This window comes from Phascolarctos cinereus, unplaced genomic scaffold, assembly GCF_003287225.1.
Source record: "Phascolarctos cinereus isolate Bilbo 61053 unplaced genomic scaffold, phaCin_HiC Scaffold_5;HRSCAF=322, whole genome shotgun sequence".
Lineage (NCBI taxonomy): Eukaryota > Metazoa > Chordata > Mammalia > Diprotodontia > Phascolarctidae > Phascolarctos > Phascolarctos cinereus.
Window position 1 is genome coordinate 415,904,542 of NW_027555958.1, and position 17,230 is coordinate 415,921,771.

Genomic DNA, 17,230 nt, shown 5'->3' on the forward strand with positions numbered 1-17,230 from the left:
CAACAACACTGGGAGGTAGGTGTTATTATTATTATCCCTATTTTACTGATGAGGAAACAGGTAAACAGAAGTTAAGGGACTTACTCAGGGTCACACAGCTAGTAAATATCTGAGGTCTGATTTGATCTCAGATCTTCCTGATTCCAGGTCCAGCTTTCTATCCACTGGGCCACCTAGCTGTCTGTTATTATCCCTATTGTGCAGACAGAAAACTTAGGCTAAAAGTGATTAAGGGACTTGCCTGTGTTCACACAGCTATCAAGTGTAAGAGGCAGGATTCATACCCACATCTTCTGGATTCTATAGCCAGCATGCTATCTGTTCCACCATAAAAATAAACTGGTCAGTTAGTATGTAGTAAGCATATATAGAAAGTGCTGTACTATAGAACTGTGAGATTGCTCTTATCATGATTATCACCACACTTCGTTGAGGCAGGGAGCAACAGCTATCATCTGAACCACAGCAGAAACAGTGACAATGTACCAGAGATGGGAATATGTTAACATTGCTTTAGCTACTAGACTGAGTTTCAGAGGCTAATGAATTGATTAGTCTTCTTATTCCAACTGTACCTTTCATATCTGACCTGCCGACCTTTCCCCATGAGGTCCATCCTTGTTTCGGCCCATCCATTTTCTCTTCTCTTGTTGTAAACACGGGCTATTCTGAATGCTTCAAGGATGTTTATGGCACACTCCATGGGTTGGTTCCAGTTATACTTAGGCACCAGTCTATTCACAGTTTTTGCTCTTAAAACACCCTCAATAACTGTCCATTCACTAGAGCAGGATCTGGTTCAGGCCTTTAGACCCGCATTCTTTGGACCAGATCCGTCTACATGAAGCTAATAAATGGGGCTCTTTTTCCTTTCGAAAAACTAATGCCTACAGGTAGTTAATGGTTATCATAAGGACCAATAATGAGAAGAGTTAAGGCTTAAGCCAAATCTGAATTGTTTGTCATCCTGGGCAGCTCCCAAACACTTGATCTACACTATGCAAAGACTGGCTCTTCTTCCTAGTACAGTGGGTAGAGTGCTGGAGTTGGATTCAGGATGTTAATATTCAAATCCAGATTGTGATCTTTACTACTGGGTGACTATGGGCACAACCCACTCACCTCTCTGAGTTTTGGCTTGTTCATCTATAAAATGGGGATAAGAAAAATGCCTCTAGTATGTACCTCACAGGGATACTAAGAGGCTCAATTTAGGTAATACATGAAAAGCACTTGACAAATCTTTATTGAGAGGCAGAGCTGCATAATGGATAAAGAGCCAATCTTGGGATCAGAACTATCTGTGTTCAAGTCAGGTCTCAAACTTGCGCTAGCTATGTGGTCCTAATCAGGTCATTTAATCTCCTAGTACCCCTAGGCAACTCCCTAATAGGTGAGGGGACTTTTCATACTAGGATTTCCGTATGCCAATGAAAAATCACAGGTGAAAACCAAAAGAACACCCCCCCAAAAAAAAACCAACCCCAGAAAAAGCATACTACAGTGTCAGTTGGCATTATTTCACCACTTTGGATTCATCCTTTTGCATAAGGCAAGAAGCTGACTTTTCCCAAAAGATTTGGCCAAGAATAAAATGATGCCTGAAGCTACAGGCAGATCTTCTCATTTTTCCATTACCAATGCCAGTCAGACCAAGAAATATCTGGGAATCTGGCAGAAGGCAGAGAAGGGGATGTCCACTGGTACAGCTGCTGCGTACTCCCTCTACAACTCACCTCACTTTGCTAGGTCTCAGGTTCCTGGTCTAGAAAATGAATGGTTGGATTAAACTGTATCTACTGTCCTTTCCAGCTCTGAATCCTATGATCCAAGAAGACTAAGTGTTACCCAGGTCCCAAAGGGCATGGAGGTCAGTATCTAAGCAGTAAGTGAGTACCAAGCCTACCTAGCAACTCTGGAGGGTCTGCTGCTTTGTGTCTTCCCCAAGGGAGTTTCACCCCAGGTAGAAGCTCGAGGCTCTCCTATGGTGCTAGCCCTCTCCACAGTGAACTGCTGGGGCTCAGCTATGATGGAGAGCACTAAAAGGGGAAGCTTTGATTTTTATGGCAGTGATAAGAGGCAGTGTGGTGCAACTGCCCTTGGAATCAGGAGTCACTGAATGTTTCTGTGACCCCAGCCAACTCTTGAAACCTACAAATCACAGAGCAGGCCAGTCTATACTGGTAGATGAAGTTTTTATGAGGAACCCCCTTCAGCAATGAAATTACAGGTCCAGTGAAGGGGAAATGAGTGGGATGCAACCAAATTAAACAGCTTGAAAGGCCTAGATACAATGAGATGGACCCTTAAAAAATCTGGATGGCCCTAAGCAGGAAATACAGTAGTAGGCTGGTCAGGGAAAGAGATAAATGATAGAGGACAAGGGCAGAGTCAGCCAGGTGGCATACATGCTAAGACCTGGACTCAGGATGATCTGAGTTTGAATCCTGCTTCAGACACTTACTGGCTGTGCAACCTTGGATAAGTCACTTAAACTCATCCTGTTAGTTTCTTCATCTATAAAATGGGGATAATTATAGTACTTGATTTGGAGGGTTGTTGTGAAACTAAAGTGAGGTGACAGATATAAAGTGCTTCACCAACTTTAAAGCACTATATAAATGTTAGCGATCATGATTAGTGCTATGATGATGGTGATGATTATTTTGCTCAGGATGAGGGGTGGTAATGGTGAGGAGGATCCTATCCAAAAATTTAAAAAACATGCTTGGGAACTCCCAATTTTCGGTTGTGGGTGGTGGTGGTGGTGTTTCTTACGCCAGGAGGTTCCAAAAGATATCCAACCTGCTTTGATGTCCTCATTGAGAAAGGTTTCTGTAGACTTGTATTTTGAGTTTATCAACCTGTTTGGAAGAGGCAATGGATTACATTAATTAGACTTTTGGTCCTGGAAGAAGTGAAGGCAAGAAACAGCCCAGTGGCTGATCATCATATACTTAATGACACAAGTTACCAGAAAGTCCTAACAATGTCCTGGTTTTTCTTTCCACAAACATAACCCTCAAATTGATCTTGTCTCAGCAAATTTCCTGGATCCTCTAGATGTTTTTCAGCTGAACTCTGAAAACTAACATTTCACATGGCTCACTGGGCAAGGTATTATTTCCAGGATGAAAATATGAATGTGTCTACACTGACATTTCTCAAGTGTTGTGTTAATGATGGCATATTTCTGTTGGCTCAGAGGATATGAGCACTGGAGTAAACGAGTTAGATTCAGGATTTCACATGTTCAAATCCTGATTCTGACATTTACCATATGTGACCATATATAGGTTTGCAAAGTTCTTTATAAATATGATCCTCACAACAACTTTGTAAGGTGAATGTCATTATTGTCCCCATTATGTGGAAAAGGAAACTGAGGCTGACAGTGGTTAAATGACTTGCTTAGAGATACACAGCTAGTAAGTATTTGAGACAGGATTTGAATTCAGCACTCTATTCACTGCACCACCTAGCCGATTTCATGCATAATATCTCATTTGATTCTCACAACAACCCTGGGAGGTAGGTATTATTATTACCCTGATTTTACAAATGAAAAAGCTAAGGCTTGGAGAGATTAAATGATTTCCCCAGGGTCACATAGATAGTATCAGTCAGGATTTGAACATGTGGCATTCTGTATCCAAATCCCTTACTCTTATCTGTGCTAACATTTTAGCCAATGAAAACATTCCATCATTGACACACCACTCAGCAAACCAACTAACCTAACTCTATACCACCTAGACATAAGCATTTATTAAGCACCTATTATATGCCAGGCACTAGTGTTCAAATGAGAATATATATATATATATATATATATATATATATATATATATATAGCTACACACACACATATACATATATACATACATACATATTTGTGTATGTATGTAGACAGCTCTGGTCCAACCCCCTCATTTTATAGAGGCCTACAGCAGTGAAATGATATGTCTAAAGTAACACAGGAAATAAGCAATAGACCTGGAATTCAAAAGCAGGTCTTCTAACTCCCCAAATCCAGAACTCTTTACCCATGTTGCAAGTTTTTGGCTGTGGATTCTTTCCTTTTCTTTTCTTTTTTCTTTCTTTCTTTTTTTTTTAACAATTAATTAATTACTTTTTAGTTTTCAACATTCACTTCTATAAGATTCTGAGTTTTAAATTTTCTCCCCCTCCCACTTCTTTCCTCCCAGCCAAAATGGCACACAATCTGATACAGGCTCTACATATACATTCATGTTAAGCATATTTTCCCCTCAGTCATGATGTAAAGAACAATTAGAACTAATGGGAGGAACCACGAGAATGAAGCAATAAAACAAAACAACAAAAGAAAAGGAAAGGAAAGCAAATAGTGTGCTTTGATCTGCATTCAGATTCCATACTTCTTTCTCTGGGTGTGGATAGCATCTTCCATCATGAGTCTTTTGGAGTTCTCTTAGATTCTTGCATTGCCGTGAAGAGTCAAGTCTACCAAAGTCAGGCATCCCATAATGTGGCTGTTACTGTGTACAATGTTCTCCTGGATCTGCTCATTTCATTCTGCATTAGTTCATGTAAGTCTTTCCAAGTTTTTCTGAAGTCTGCCTGCTCATCATTTCTTATAGCACAGTAGTATTCCATTACACTCATATACCACAACTTGTACAGCTATTCCCCAACTGATGGGCATCCCCTCAATTTCCAATTCTTGGCCACCACAGGAAAAGCTTCTATAAATATTTTTGTACATGTGAGTCCTTTTCCCATTTTTATGATCTCTTTGGGATACAGCCCTAGAAGTGGTATTGCTGGGTCAAAGGGTATGCACAGTTTTATAGCCCTTTGGGCATAGTTCCAAATTGCTCTCCAAAATGGTTGGATCACTTCACAACTCCACCAACAGTGCACTAGTGTTCCAATTTTCCCACATCTTCTCCAACATTTATCATTTTCCTCCTTTGTCATATTAGCCAATCTGATAGGTATGATGTGGTACCTCAAAGCTGTTTTGATTTGCATTTCTCTAATCAATAGTGACTTAGAACATTTTTTCATATTACTATAGATAGCTTTAGTTTTTTCCTCTGAAAACTTCCTGTTCATATCTTTTGACCATTTATCAATTGGGGAATAACTTGCATTCTTATAAATTTGACATAGTTCTCTATACATTTTAGAAATGAGGCCTTTATCAGAGAGACTGGTTATAAAAATCCTTTCCCAGTTTTCTGCTTCCCTAATTTTGAATGCATTGGCTTTATTTGTGCAAAAACTAATCAAAATTGTTATTTTGCATTTCATAATGTTCTCTATCTCTTGTTTGGTCATAAATTCTTCCCTTCTCCATAGATCTGAAAGGTAAACTACTCCTTGCTCTTCCAGTTTGCTTATAGTATCAGTCTTTATATCTAAATCCTGTACCCATTTTGACTTTATTTTGGTACAGAGTGTAAGACGTTGAGGAAATTGAGGCAGAGAGAAATTAAGTGACCTGTCCAGGGTCACACAGCTAGTAAGTATCTGAGGGAGGAATTTGAATTTAGGTTTTCCTGACTCCAGGACCAGTTATTCTATCCACTGTGCCACCTGCTGCCAAGGACTTTCCCTGTCCCTAGATATCTGAAGCACAGCTCCCAACACCCTTCAGCCCCTGGTGGTGAACATGGAATTCAGTTACTTCCAGGTTATCAAAGGAATCAGAATGCCTCATTGCTCTGTTATACTAGAACAGAGAGAGAGATAAGAAGGCCAACTTAACTTCTCATATAATATTCCTATTTATGAGAAGAAAATACAGCAAAATTTTAAGTGTCCTTTTTTTCTTATGGTATGAATTGGGCTTTTAAGTTTGGCTCTCTTTTGGGGTGGGTCTCTTTCACCTTTGGGCCTTACTTAAGTGGGCTATTATTTATTTATTTATTTATTTTGTTGGCTAGGCAATGGGGCTAAGTGACTTGCCCTGGGTCACACAGCTAGTAAGTGTTTTGTGTCTGAGACCAGATTTGAACTCAGGTCCTCCTGAATCCAGGGCTGGTGCTCTATCCACTGCGCCACCTACCTGCCCCTTCGGCTTTTATTTTTTAAAGTAGACAATAAAATATTCATAGTAGCACTTCTTAATTTTTTGAAATTTTTATTATTCATAAATTTAATTAATTAATTTATTTATTTATTTGCTAGGCAATGGGGTTAAGTGACTTGCCCAGGGCCACACAGCTAGTAAGAATTATGTGTCTGAGGCCGGATTTGAACTCAGGTACTTCTGAATTCAGGGCCGGTGCTCTATTCACTGCGCCACCTAGCTGCCCTAGTAGCACTTTTTTAGCAGCACCCAGAAACTGGACATAAAGTAGATGCCCATCAATTGGGGAATAGCTAAACAAACTGTAATACACAAATGCAATGAAAGATTCCTGTGCTGTAAGGACTTATGAAAACGATAACCAGAGAGGGGCATGGGGAAAACTTAGATGAAATGATGCAAAGTCAAGCAAGCAGATCCAGGAAACAAAAATATGACAACTACAACTATGAGAATGAGAAAAGTAACAACAAAACAAATAAAAAAATGAATTCTGTGGAATTATAACAGCCAAGTTTGTCCTGAGCAAAGAGACAGGAGAAGGCATCTTCCCCTGCTTCTTGCAGGATAGCTATAGGAGTGGAACACTACATATAATATCAGAGTTTTTCAATATCTTGATTAGTTTTGCTGAACCCTCCCCCACCTTCCTTTTTTATTATTTGTTCTAAGATGGCTCTCTGCAAGGCAGACTTCTTAGGAGTTGGGAAGGAGGAAAGATACATGGGGATATGAAGGGGATATAGAAAACAAGATATTAGCAACAAAATGTATTTTTAAAAGTACATGACAATTGAATTGAATGCTGTGAAATTGTAATGACGAAGCTGGGTCCCAAAGAAGAGATATGAGAAAGTACCCCTCCCCCCTTTACAGATATGGGAAACTATGGGTGTGGAATATCACTTATGATTTTCAGGCTTTATTGAAGAATTGTTTGTTTTGATCGACTGCTTTTCCTTTTTTTTTTTGTTCTTTGATATAAAGTATTAGTCTTTGGGAGGAGTTGGGGAAAAGAGAGGGATAAATTAGGAAACCTAGGTTATACAAAAACAAAGGATATAAAATGTATTGTTTTTTAAAAAGTACATAATATTTCCTACACTTAAGTCTGAGAATAAAACACAGCAAAGCCTTGATGAACTGAAACTCAACTAACCAGAATTCTCAATTACCTGGGATTTTTATTGTATTAAATTAAATTCAATAGACACTTATTAAACTACTATATGAAGAGTACCATTCTAGGTCATGGGGGGAGAGACAAAGATTAAATATCTTCCCTGGCTTCAAGGAGCTTACTTATTAGACTTCTCATGGAGTACAATAAAGGGATATAAAAGATACCACATAATAATTATAATATAATAAATGTACCTCACATTTCTCTATTGTCTTAAGGTTTACAAAACATTTTCCTCATAACAACCCAGTATGGTTGATATTGCAGTTATTACAATCACCCCTATTTGACTAAATCTCACAGAAGGGAATTTGACTTGCCCCACCCAGCTAGTGCCCGTGGGAGGCAGGTGTCTCCTGGTTTCTTTCCTTCAAGAATCAGCTCAGACACCACAATCTGCAAGAGACCTTTCTTCTCCATTTCCACCCCAAGGTTTTAGTGCTTTCCTCTCTAAAGTACATGTACCTTTTATGTACATACACATATATATTGTCTCCCAAATTAGAATCTGAATTTCATGAAAGCTTTTCCTCCCCCTTTCTTTGTATGCCCACTTCCTAGCCCAGTGTCTGGTACCTAGTAAGCACTTACATTCTCATCAGTTGATTGAAAGTGGACTCATGCTTTACACTCACTTTCAGCAACAGGGTTGAAACAAGAAAGAATAGTGATGAGTTAATTCTTGGTTAACCTAGCAGCCTATCCCTTCCCCATCCCTTCAGTAAAATTGATTTAATTGGTGTAAGAAACTCTCTCAACCCTCTCATATCAGTATCTGATTTTCAGCTTATCAACTTAAAGAACTGCCTGAATTGATGTAAGGCAAAGTGAGCAATATCGTGAGAACGATTTATACCACAGTAACAACACTACAGAGAAAAACAAGTTCAAAACACTTCAGAACTCTGATCATTGCAATGATAAGCTAGTCCAAAAGGATGAAGATGAAACGGGCCACTCACCTCCAGACAGACAAGGAAGGAATGAAATAAAATATGAAGTTGACTCCATTTTTAGAAATGGGTTAAGATGGGAATCTGTTCTGCTTGGCTATGCAGCTAGGTCTTGAGGTGTTTTTTAAATTGCTCAGTGGGAGTTAGCGGATTAATTTAAATGAGTTACTTGAAAGATAATGAATATATTTTAGTAAGAGAATTGTCTGGCTGGGGAGCAATGGTGGTGGGTACTGAGAGAGTGCACCTTCCCTGAGGTCATACAGCCATATATATCAAAGGAGGTGATTGAATTCAGGTCCTTCATGACTTGAATGAGGATCTCCATCTGCTATGGCAAAATGCCTCCTCTAAGTATTTTGGTTCATGAAGGTTTTACTGCAGTTCCTAATCTTAGAATTCCATGGCTATTCTTTCTCCCCACAATGTTACCAGAATTAATTGTCCTATCATAAGTCTTCAACTTACTTGTCATTCATAAAATCCATGAGGGGAAGTTGTAGGTGCCTTGGGGCATCCAGAATCATCATTTTTTTGGTTGGCTTTATGAAATGGGGGAGGCCTTGATATCTTGAATCCTGCTGATGGAAGCAATTATAGTATTAGGTATCTTTACTTAATACCACTATAGCAAACCTGAGCTGTGCCTTCCACTCCAGTCACTTCCACATGTGGTCTGAATACACCAGAAATATCTAGAAGCCTTTAAGATATCTTCAATCTGTAGAGCCACAGATTCATATACATACATACACACGTTTGTATGTATGAGTGTATGTACATATGTGTGTGTATACACATATATTTATATATATATACATATATATATGTATATATATGTATGTATACACACACACACACACACACACACACACACACATATATGTATATATATAGCTCTGGTCCAACCCTCTCACTATACAGAGGCCTAGAGCAGTGAAATGACATATCCAAGGTAACACAGGAAGTAAGCAACAGACCTTCAATTCAAAACCAGGTCTCCACTGACCAGGTTTTGAAGTTCAAAGCTTCTGAGTGTTATTAAGCCATTGATCCAAAGGAAGACAAGTTGTGTTCAGTATCCACTCCCATCCATGGATGGGGACTGAATAGAAGAGGTTCAAGAGGCAATATTTAGCTCCCAGAATAATAGACTATAGAATGCCTTAGACGTCTAAGGTCTTGAAAGTCTAAATGATTTGTTCTAAGTTGCACAACTTGTTGGTAGAAGATCCAGGCTTGGAACTCAGGTCTCTCGACTCTCAACCCAAGCTCTTCCCCCTAGACTAAGCTGGAATGAGGAAGTGTGAGTCTAATGGGTGGAATGTGTGCTGACCAAGAGGCAGACACACACACAAAATTATCAGTGAAGACCAGGAGAGCTGCTCCATCAGCTGGAAAGTAACCTTTAGGAAACTCTCTGGGGAAGGTTATGCCTCCATCTACTAGAACTGCTGAAAAAAGTCCTCGAGGGGCTGTTATGACAAAAGGGCTGGACATCACTACGTCAGGCAGAACAGAATATGTCTGGCACAAGATTTGTAAGTCAGGTCTTTCTATTCCTTGAGGTTCTCCAAGGCTCTGGAAGGCATTCCGATTTGGATATTAGGAAGGACTAAGGGTCCCAGGATTTTTATTACTGGATCTCCTCCTTTTGGATCAACTTAAGAAGGGGAAATGAGAGTTGATCTGAATTAAAGGAGACTGCCTAAATAGCAGCTCAGTGTGGCCCCTTCTGACCAACCATGGGTGCTTTCAAGAGGCAGAAGAAATCTTGAGAAAGCAAACATTTGCTTATGGCCCAAGGCTGGATGTTGGGGGAGTACATACTGAAAGCAGAAACACATCATGTCAGGGGGAAGAAGTCCAGAAGAAATCCCCATTTTAACATTACACGGGCTCTGTTTAACTAAGGGTGAATATTACAGGATAGGGACTGGATGAATTTCATTGGTATAGGGAACACCCAAATGTAGAAAATCCTTCTATCTATTCAGGTTTGCACTTTCTTTGGAATTCATAGTCTTGGAAAGTTGTTTGCTCAGGATCACACAGTTACTATATGTCAAAGGCAGGACTTCCTGGCTTTGAGACAGGTTCTCTACCACGATACCACAGGAATAGGCCCTTTTCTTGGTGGCATCATTTTAAATTCCAGGAGCTTAGATAACATTTCGCAAAGCGACCCTGCCTTCCCTTTTTTCCCTGCCCTAAAAGACCCTGGTCATGAACTCTGTGAAACTCCCTCCACTGATGGGCACCCAAACACAGCAGGTACTTAAGTTAGATGAATGTATCTTGCTTCTTATCCCTTACCTTTTCTTTGAGTCTCCATCTCCCAGCTTTCATTTTCATGAAGTCTGGGCAGAGGGGGTATTGGTTAATGACAGGAAGATCAAGGACAGATGAGCTTTCACTCGAATATGCTTGTACCCTCTACAGGGAGAAAGAGATGAGTGATTGGCAAGGACGGCAAGGTAGGAAGAAAGAAGGTTGGGTGGGTGAGGGGATTAATAGGAAAGGACAGAGATAAGGTGACAGCAGGCAGGTTCCTAGATCTAGATTTGGAAAAGATCTTAGAAGCCATCTGGTCTACCTCTCTCATTTTACAGAGGTGACTGAAGACCAGAGGGATTGTGACTTATCCATGGTCACATAGCTAATGAGCATCAGAGACAGGATTTGAACTCAGGTAGCCTGGCTCCATTGGAACATACTAGGTAATCGTCATCACCCATCATTCTCACAGATGTGGACCCTCAGCTTCCCACCGAGGTGAAATGTTGATGAGGCATGTATAAACGAACAAGTAATAAGTAAATGAACAATGAACAAATAAATAGAAGATCAACAGCAGAATAAATTGCCACCTAGCTTAAAGGTTACTGAATTGTCGTTGGTGTATAAGCACTCCGTCTTTAACTCTTCACTACCCCAACCTGCACCTCAACCCTGATCCCTTCCCCTCCCCCAACACTAAATGACCAGCCCACCTTTGGTCTATTCTCTATTCCCTGAGGATTACCCTAAAGGTTTAATAAGAGGAGGTCTTAGAGATCATTTAATTTAACCCATTTGATTTAGAGATGAGGAAACAGAGACCTAGAGAAAGGAAAGGTGACTGCCCAAGACCACAAAAGTAGATTCTTTTCACTCCAGGTCCTCAAACTAAATCTACTGCTCTTGCCACTGTAGGGTGCTGGGACAGAGATGGGATGGGGGAGGGTACAAAGCTCCAGGTTTGGTTTCTCTTTCAGGGAGCCAGGTGCTAGAAGTGGGTTGGGATGCCTTCTGTTGAAGGGGATGAGAGCCCTGGAAGAGGGTCATCTCCCTACCGGGAAGAGGGATGTTTTCTGTGTTTTCCTGCCTCACCTTAAATACTGAAGGCACAGATTGCTAGGAAGTTGAAAAACTTAAATTTGAGGAGAAGGGGAAGGACAAGTGTTTTAACTGCTTTATCAGCAACTCTGCCTCAAAGCTTGGCTGAGAAGGCTGTCAAAACTGATGATTAAAAAGAGGTCTGAAAAGTCCCTTCCTGATGTTAATTATCTCTAATATATCCTGTATCTGTCTTGTTAATACACAGTTGTTTGTTTTTTACATATGGCCTCCTCCATTAGAATGTGAGCTCCTTGGGGAGTGGGACTAGGTTTTTTTTTCCCCTTTTTTGTATATCCAGTGCTTAGCAACATGCCTGGGACACAGTAGGCATTTACTAAATGCTTGTTGACTGACAGTCTCTTGACTGCATTGATTTGCCTCATTATCTCCTTCTCCATTCACACCAAGGAGTGGATTATCTTGTTGGGATCTGTGCACATTAGAATCACATAAATAAAGCTGAAAGGGGTCTTAGAGACCATCTAGATCAAAACAGGTTCCATGGTTTGCCTAAAGTCACACAGAATGTGAGGATGACAAGTAAGACCCTGAAATTGGGGGCAGAGCCAAGACAGCAGAGTAAAAGCAGTGACTTGCTTGAGCTCTCCCCCAAACCCCTCCAAATACCTGTAAAAAATGGCTCTAAACAAATTCTAGAGCAGCAGAACCCACAAAAAGACAGAGTGAAACAAATTTCCAGCCCAAGACAACCTGGATGGTTGATTAGAAAGGTCTACTGTGCTGGGCTGGGAGAGGAGCACAGGCAAAGACTGGGGCCTCAGCAAACCTGGAGCAGGCCTCAGGGGACTGAATCATGAGAAGCTGCGGAGGTTTCCAGACTTCTCAACCCACAAACGCCAAAGACAACTTAGAAGGTCAGTAGGAAAGGTCTGTTGGACAGCAGTGAGAGAGGAGCTTGGTCTGGTCCCAGTCCCAGCGCAGCCCCGGAGCGGCAGCTGCTCCCAGAGCTCTTGGTCCACAGATGACAACAGAGGGGTGATCAAGCGGCTGATAAGAGGAGGACTGTAGGGATCTCTTTGCTGGCACTGAGGCAGGATTCTCTTGCTTTGCCCGTGCTTGGATCTGGGTCACAATTCTGGGTGGCGGTCCTGGGACAATGAGGAGGGCTGGCGTGGTGGAGCTCATGATGGTTGTGGAGAGAGAATCCTCCTTACCATTCCAAGGCAGAAAAGAGTGCTTGTCTTCTGTCATAGACCAGAGCACAGGCCAGGAAAGGAGTAAACACCTCGCTTTTGATCACAGCACCTTGGAAGAACTGAAAATTTATAGGTCCCTAGTAGTATCTCTGAAAACAGCTATACAAAACTCCTGAAGCTTGGGACAGTACATTCTCCACACTGGAAGCAGATCCCTACCTTAACAAAGAGTTAAAAAGTCCAATAATTATCTGGGATCATGAGCAAACAGTGCAAAAAAAAGTCAGACCATAGAATCTTACTTTGGTGACAAAGGAGATCAAAACATACAACCAGAAGAAGACAACAAAGTCAAAGCTCCTATATCCAAAGCCTCCAAGAAAAATACGAATCAGTCCCAGGCCTTGGAAGAGCTCAAAAAGGATTTTGAGAAGCAAGTAAGAGAAGTAGAGGACCCTGAAATCCCTGATTCCAAATCCAGCCATTTTCTCACTGCACCCTGATGCTGCCTATAGCAGATGGGATAAATAATGATTATAGAACTGCAATGATGAGGTAGCTTGGAATTCACTCTATGTAGTTATAGCACCATTCTTGCCTTGACTGCCCCTTCAGGTTGTTTATTTATTCCTGAGTGAAGGACTCCTCTTACTCCAACCAAGTGAGATCAAGCTTTTGTGATACTTCTCTCTGGAAAGCCAGAGGTAAGCAGGGTAAGCATGCTTCATCATTAGTGTCTGGAATCATGGTTGACTATTTCATTGATCAGTTTTTGAATTTTTCAGAATGGTTAGATTTTTTTCCCTACTGATGAATTATGATTATAGTAGAAATGGTTCTCCTGATTCTGCTCACTTTATTCTGTAAGAATTCCCAGGTATCTCTGAAACCATCTCTTCATTTCTTACACAACAATAGCATTTTGTTACATTCACATACTATGATTCATTTGGCCATTCCCCAATTGATGGGCACCCCCTTCATTTCCAGTTTTTTGCTACCACATATAGAGATGCTAGAAATATTTTTGTACATATAGGCCACTTTCTCCAATCTTTGATCTCTTTAATGCCTTTTAACCCAGTGATAGTAAATAGAATACTTTTAATAAAGAAGTTCTTTCTCTCTCTCTCTCAGCTACACTATCTCCCCAGGCTTACTGTCTACCTGAAATCTTGCCTCAAAGAGCAGCAAACCTAGACTCATTTAGTGGAGGTGGAGATATTTTGCATTTCCTGTGAGGTACTTGTGAGTGAGTCACTCAATGGCTGGACAGTTTCATATGCTCTGTGCAAGCTCACTCTTGCAATAAGTTTCTCTCTTCTTGAGGCAAATAGGTTGGGAATCCATCTTGACAGGACCTTGCCTCCTTCAGTGTGGGGTGGGAGGCTGGGGGTGCTCTGCTTCTCCCTGGAATGAGAGTTTCTTTCTTCTCCTGCCATCCCCTGTTCTTCTTTTCCTTTAATGTCGAGTTATCAGTTGGGGGCAGGGATCTTGTTCTTTTGAATCAAGCAGCCAGAGCCAAGGGTTGGTCAGAACTTCACTCCTCAAACAGCACAGCAAGAGTGAGAGGAACCTGCTTCTCTGGCCCCTAGATACATCCCCCGTCACTGACTTTACCACATAGTCAAGAGCCTGCTCTTCAGGTCCCACAGATGGAAACTTCTCATCATGTCTTCATACCCAGAGTCTAATAAGGTTGCCACATCCTGGGATGGCAGTGTTAACAAACACTCCTTAAGTGAAAGGGGCATTTGTTCTAGAGTTAGAGGACCTCTGTTCACCCACCCATGATGCTTATGACCTGTGTGACCTTGGGCAAGTCACCCAGCTTCAGTTAACTCATCTGTAAAATGAGAAGTTTAGACAAGAAGATTAGATAGCCTCCAGGGTTCGGCTCTAGATGCACATCCTTTGAGAACATACTCACACCTGTTTACATAACAGAAGCTGAAACTACAGACAACAGAAAGTAAAGACATATTTGCTTCTATTTTTTTGGCACCAAATAGTCCCACTTCCTCTCTGTTCTGTCCTCCCACACACAACAGCACCTCATAGATGGTCTTCTGTGGCTGAAAAATTTATAACCCTGCAACCAACTCCAGTGAAGATCTTCTTCAAGCTTAGTGAGACAGGTCTTTGAACAAAAAACATGGAATCCATCCCTGGGTCTGTATATGAACACTCTCCAGTGTGGTAGGACCTGCCAGAGGTTCTGTTTGGCTTCACAGCCTTTGAGAGGCTTTGTCCTTCTACCCTCATGGAGCTTGGAGGGAAAAGGGCAATAGACATACATTTCTGCCCTCTCTCTCATGATTTCCCAGGAATTACTGCACACAAATCTGGGATTTGAAAGTGGGGCTCCTGGACTGGTTTCCATGTACTGGCATGGTTATGCCTCTGAGTGACCTCTCTAAGCCTCACTTATTTATTTATGACCACTGAAAGAGCAATGAATCAATACCTGTTATTAACAGGTAAAAGGTGCTATGTAATAGCTAACAATTACATAGCACTTAAGATTTCCAAAGCACTTTATATATATTTAAAAATAATTTTTATTGATTTATTTTGTTTTCACATGGCTTAGATTTCCCCCTGTATTCCTCCTTCTGCCCTCTCTGAGAGCCATTCTTGAAAACAAAGAGTTTTTTAAAAAGAAAAGGAGAAAATGTTTTGAATATATTATTTCATTTGATCCTTAAAACAACTCAGTGAGAGCGAAAGCTTTCCACGGCATGTGTCTGCAGCAATATGGTGCAGCAGATGCTACTGTGCAACATAGCAGTAATATTTTCCTTGTTTGTTGATTTTCATATTTGTCCACTGGAAGGCCTTTTCTTGACCTGCTCCATCCTCCTGACTATCCTTCCATCTCACTTCCTATCAGATTATCCTTGATCTGCTGGATGCCACCCTACCCACTAGAAAAATAATCATTACTCAAGGCTCTGAGAGAAGAGCTTCCACCAGGTACCTCACTTAGCAAGGCAGCTACGAGCCTACGAAAGTGGCACCCAGGGTTCTGCAAGTTGGTCTGGGATGCCAAAAGGGGCCAGGTCAAACTGTCAGTCAGTGCTTACTCTGTGTCAGGCACTCTGCTGGTGGTAGGACCTTTGCAACTGTCCTCTAGCCCACACTACAGGGCTGAGTTTCCAGTTTATTGTGGTCATGTTAGCAGCTGCCTTGGCAAGTCCTGGTGAGTTGGGGGTGGAGTGGGAAAAGAAGAACTGCAAAAACAAACAAACAGAAAAAGAACCCACCAGTCAGAGAGCATCTCGCTCAGCGCAGACAAACCGCAACATTATTCCTTAAAGAAAAACCAACAGAGACTTTGCTTGGCTCCCACCTCTCTAGTCAGACACCAGCTGGGAGTGCTGGCTCCTCAGTAACCCCCAGGGGCTTAGACATCTCATTCCTGGTGGGCCTCCTTGACTTTCTCCTGCCTACATCCTGCAGGGCCCAACTTTCACATAACCAGATACCCTGGAGGTGAGGGGTGGCAACCTCCATTCAACGGACTCCAGACTGTAAGAGATCCAGCCAGTCATCTCAAGATGAAGCTGAGCAGCACACTCCTTTTATCATCTCTTGTGAAGAGCGATGATCTGTGACTTTGGGAACACTCACGGCCAGGAAGGTTGATCAGACAGGGCACTGAGTACCTGAACAGAGTTGCTACCTAGTGGCCAGTGGTGTGTACATCACAAACATGAGAACACCGAGACCCCAGAGGAATGCTCACAGGTTTACACCTGGAAAGGATTTCCTAAGGCATCAAAGCCAGCCCCCGTCATCTTACAGATGAGGGAACTAAAGCCCAGAGAAGGTAAAGTAGCTTGCCCCAAAGTCACACAAGGATTAACTGGCAGATCCAGCATTTGAAGTCACCAACACTTCCCACTATTACCACAAGGCATCTAGCTTCTTTCTGGCCATCCATCCTTAAAACATTTCTTCCCTAATAATTTTCTGTTGCCACACTCAATTTTGCCACAGGACAGCTTCTTCTTCTTTTTTGGGGGGGGGGCTTTTTTTTTTTTTAGGCAATTGGGACTAATAACTTTCCCAAGGTCACACAGCTAGTAAGTGTCAAGTGTTGGGTCTGAGGTCGGATTTGAACTCAAGTCCTCCTGACTTCAGGGCCGGTGCTCTATCCACTGCGCCACCTAGCTGCCCCTACAGGACAGCTTCTTAGCTATCCTACTATTCTTTGTCCATCATGTACCCCCTTTCAAGTTATCAGAGCTGTGGTGAGCAGGATAATTTTCACAAGAGTGTGATGCCTGTAATCTCAGCTACCAGAGAGGCTGAGGTTGGCAAATTTCTCAAGCTTGGAAGTCTGAGCTGCGGTGCACTATGCCATGCTGATTGGTTATCTACGATAAATCTGGAATCAATATGCTGGACCCCAGGAGTAGGGGCCATTAGGTTGCCTAAGTAGAAGTAAATTGGCCCAGGTCACAAACAGATC

The 17,230-nt window shown here is 41.6% G+C and overlaps 1 protein-coding gene across 1 annotated transcript in view; it reads right to left on the reverse strand.

Moving 5' to 3' along the window:
• The window catches only part of DNM3 (dynamin 3), a 682,754-nt gene that overhangs the window by 8,948 nt on the left and 656,576 nt on the right, over positions 1-17,230 (reverse strand). Inside the window, exons 22-24 of the mRNA XM_078156497.1 lie at positions 10,532-10,651; positions 8,684-8,793; positions 2,806-2,864 (exon numbers count right to left, since the gene is read on the reverse strand). Coding sequence (XP_078012623.1) covers positions 2,806-2,864; positions 8,684-8,793; positions 10,532-10,651 — 289 coding nt within the window. The remainder of the gene's footprint in view (positions 1-2,805; positions 2,865-8,683; positions 8,794-10,531; positions 10,652-17,230) is intronic.